The sequence below is a fragment of the Sapajus apella genome, unplaced genomic scaffold (assembly GCF_009761245.1).
Source record: "Sapajus apella isolate SASKATOON/1434 unplaced genomic scaffold, GSC_monkey_1.0 scaffold43, whole genome shotgun sequence".
In the NCBI taxonomy this organism is placed as follows: Eukaryota; Metazoa; Chordata; class Mammalia; order Primates; family Cebidae; genus Sapajus; species Sapajus apella.
In genome coordinates this window covers 5920483-5924358 of record NW_022436983.1, presented here as the reverse complement: position 1 = coordinate 5924358, position 3876 = coordinate 5920483, and the positions used below count along the sequence as shown (strand labels likewise).

Sequence of the window (3876 nt, the reverse complement as noted above, 5' to 3'; positions counted from 1 at the left end):
CCTTGCTCTGCCATGTTCCTGGGACCTCTCAGTGAGATCCCTGGACCAGCAGCATCGCATGACTTGGGAGCTTGTTAGAGCACAGAGCCCACTGAGTTGGATGTGTCTTTTTTTTTTTGTTTGAGACAGAGTTTCACTCTTGTCCCCCAAGCTGGAGTACAGTGGTGCCATCTCTGCTCACTGCAATCTCCACCTCCCAGGTTCAAGCGATTCTGGTGCCTCAGCCTCCATGTAGCTGGAATTAAAGGCGTATGTCACCACGCCTGGCTAATTTTTGTATTTTTAGTAGACATGGGGTTTTACCATGTTGGCCAGGCTGGTCTGGAACTCCTGACCTCAGGTGATCTACCCACGTCACTTCCCAAAGTGCTGGGATTACGGGGTGAGCCACCATGCCCAGCCAGATATACATTTTTAACTGGACCGCCAGGTTACTCTTAGCATGTTCAGGTTTGAGAAGCATTGACCTGGGACCCTGGACAAGTCAAGTCAAACAACTCCAGCGGGCCTCTGTGTCCTCACCTGTGGCATGGTGATAATACCTACTTGAAAAGGTCGTTGTGATACTTCAATGAGATAAAGTAATCCAGGGCTTAGCACTGTGCTGAGGGCCTTGGAGATTACACAGTACATAGGAGGTGTTCCATATTCATCTCCTGCCGGTGGACCTACTTTCGGGAAGTTTAAATTTCTTTTCCACGCTCAAAAACGCCCCTTGGTTTTGAACCTGAAGCTGTTGCAATGCTGGAATCGGACAGTAGAGGGCACTCTCGGCATTACCATCAAGGAGAACAGGACACGCGGGATGGAGGCTGCGTGAATCCAGACTGTGGGTGTGCAGGTGCTGCGGGCCGGCTGCTGGGCACCCATCCAGGTCGTTCGCGGGGCGGCTCCCCTCCTGGGGTTGAGTGTCCTAGGCCTGAGTCTGCAGCCTCAGCCATCCGTTCCCCCACTTGATCTCCCATTGCTAGTTACAAACAAATCGCCCAGCTTGTGCAAACTTCCGGGGCTCAGTCCCCAGTCCCGCGGGGTGCTAGACGTTGATGAAGGATCCCCGGTCGCCGTTGGCCGTCTCGGGCTCCACGCAGCGCCCTTTCCTCCGTGTAACCCTGCGGTTCCGGTGGAATTTGGCATAGCAGCGAAGCCCTGGGAGAAGGGAGGCAAGGAGGTCAGAGTCGCAGAGGGCTGGAGTCCTCCCATTCCTTCTCCTGCATGTTCTTGGGCCTGCCAGCTCTCTCCCGCCTTCTTCTTTTTTTTTTTTTTCCTTTCAAGAAGAAGTCTCACTCTGTCGCCCAGACTGGAGTGCAGTGGCAAGATTTCAGCTCACTGCAACCTCTACCTCCTGGGTTCAAGCAATTCTCCTGCCTCAGCCTCCTGAGTAGCTAGGATTTACAGGCATGTGCCACCATGCTAGGCTAATTTTTTTTTGTATTTTTAGTAGAGATGGGGTTTCACCATGTTGGCCAGGCTGATCTTGAACTCCTGACCTTGTGATCCTCCCACCTCGGCCTCCCAAAGTGCTGGGATTACAGGCGTGAGCCACCACGCCCAGCCTCCCCTGGCTCTTTTATTCTGTCCTGCAACCCACCAGTCTCCTCATGGCAGCCCCATTGAGCTTAAAAGACTCATTCCTCTGGGAGAGGGGAGAAATGAACATGGAAGGAGCATGGGAGGATTCAGGGCAGTGAAAATATTCTGTGTCACATGTAATGATGGGACATGGCATGCATTTGTCAAAACCCATAGAATGCACCACACAGTGAACCCTAACGTACACGGTGACTTCAGTTAGTAACAGTAATCTATCACTATTGGTTCGTCAAGCAACAGATGTACCGCAGGAGGCCAGGCGCGGTGGCTCATGCCTGTAATCCCAGCACTTTGGAAGGTGGAGATGGGCAGATCATTTGAGGTCAGGAGTTGAGACCAGCCTGGCCAACATGGTGAAACCCTGTCTCTACTAAAAAAGTACAAAACTAGCCAGGCGTGGTGGTGGGCGCCTGTAATCCCAGCTACTCGGGAGGCTGAGGCAGGAGAATCACTTGAACCCGGGAGGCGGAGATTGTAGTGAGCTGAGATGGCAGCACTGCACTCCAGCCTGGGCAACAGTGCAAGACTTTGTCTCAAAAACAAAGCAAAACAAATGTACCACAGGACGGCAAGATTTTTCTTTTCTTTTTTCCTTTTTTTTTTGAGACGGAGTCTTACTCTGTCGCCCAGGCTGGAGTGCAATGGTGCAATCTCAGCTCACTGCAACCTCCGCCTCCTGGGTTCAAGCAATTCTCCTGCCTGAGCCTTCCAAGTAGCTGGGATTACAGGCACCTACCACCACGCCTGGCTAATTTTTTGTATTTTTAGTAGAGATGGGGTTTCACCACGTTGGCCAGGATGGTCTTGAACTCCTGACCTGAGGTGATCCACCCGCCTCAGCCTCCCAAAGTGCTGTTACAGGCATGAGCCACTGCGTCCAGCTGCAAGATGTTATTAATAGGGGAAACTACATGCAGGGGCAAAGAAGGTATATGAGAACGCCACAGTCTGTGCAATTTTTCTAGAAAACTGCTCAAAAAATAAAGTCCACAGGGTGTGGTGGCTCACACCAGTAATCCCAGCATTTTGAGAGACCGCAGTGGAAGGATCGCTTGAGCCTAGGAGTTCCAGACCAGCCTAAGCAACATAGGGAGACCCCATATCTCTACAAAAAATGTAAAAATTAGCCAAGCATTGTGGCACACACCTGTAGTCCCAATTACAGAAGAGGCTAACGTCAGCGAATCCCTCGAGTCCAGGAGTTCCAGGCTGCAGTGAGCCTTGATTGTGCCACTGTACTTCAGCCTGGGCAACACAGTGAGACGCTGCCTCAAAAAAATTTAAAAATAAAATACACACATAAATTCAATTAAAAAGTCTATAATTTTGGAAAATTGAAAAGGAAAATGTTTAGTAACTTTTTAAAGTGGCTTAAATTCTGCCGTTCCCTGCAAAACCTCCATGGCTCTCCACTGCTTTTTTTTTTAATTTTTATTTTTTGAGACGGAGTTTCACTCTTGTCACCCAGGCTGGAGTGCAGTGGCACCATCCTGGGTCACTGTAACCTCTGCCTCCTGGGTTCAAGTGATTCTCCTGCCTCAGCTTCCCAAGAAGATGGGATTACAGGCATACAGCAACCACACCCAGCTAATTTTGTACTTTTTTAGTAGAGATGGGGTTTCCCCATGTTGGGGAGGCTGGTCATGAAATCCTGGCCTCAAATGATCTGTCTGCCACAACCTCCCAAGGTGCTGGGATTACAGCTGTGAGCCACTGCGCCTGGCCTCCATTTCTTTTTTCTTTTCTTCGGAGAAGGTCTTGCTCTGTCGCCGGGACTGGAGTGAGTGGCAAGATCTCAGCTCACTGCAACTTCTGCCGCCTGGGCTCAAGTGATCCTCCCTGCCTCAGCCTCCCAAGTAGCTGGTACCACAGGTGTGCGCCACCATGATCAGCTAATTTTTTTCTTTGTTTTTGTATTTTTAGTAGAGATAGGGTTTCTCCATGTTGGTCAGGTTGATCTCCAACTCCCAACCGCAGGTGATCCACCCACCTCAGCCTCCCAAAGTGCTGGAATTATAAGCATGAACCAACCCGTCTGGCCTCCAGTGCCCACTTCTGTCTATACTTTCTAAAACAACTGCAGGACTCATTTGCATATTCTTCTTTTTTTTTTTTTTTTTTTGAAACAGAATCTTGCTCTGTTGCCCAGGCTAGAGTGCAGTGGTGCTATCTTGGCTCACCACACCCTCCGCTTCCTGGGTTCAAGCGATTCTCCTGTGTCTGCCTCTGGAGCAGCTGGGACTACAGGTGAGTGCCACCACATCTGGCTAATTTTTTTTTTTTTTT

At 50.1% G+C, this 3876-nt stretch overlaps 1 protein-coding gene across 1 annotated transcript in view; it reads right to left on the bottom strand.

The window, feature by feature from the left end:
• Nucleotides 1-268: 268 nt before the first annotated feature.
• The window catches only part of DRAXIN (dorsal inhibitory axon guidance protein), a 29295-nt gene continuing 25687 nt past the window's right edge, over nucleotides 269-3876 (bottom strand). Inside the window, exon 7 of the mRNA XM_032300399.1 lies at nucleotides 269-1146. Within this exon, the coding sequence (XP_032156290.1) occupies nucleotides 1034-1146 (113 nt within the window). The 3' untranslated portion in view covers nucleotides 269-1033. The remainder of the gene's footprint in view (nucleotides 1147-3876) is intronic.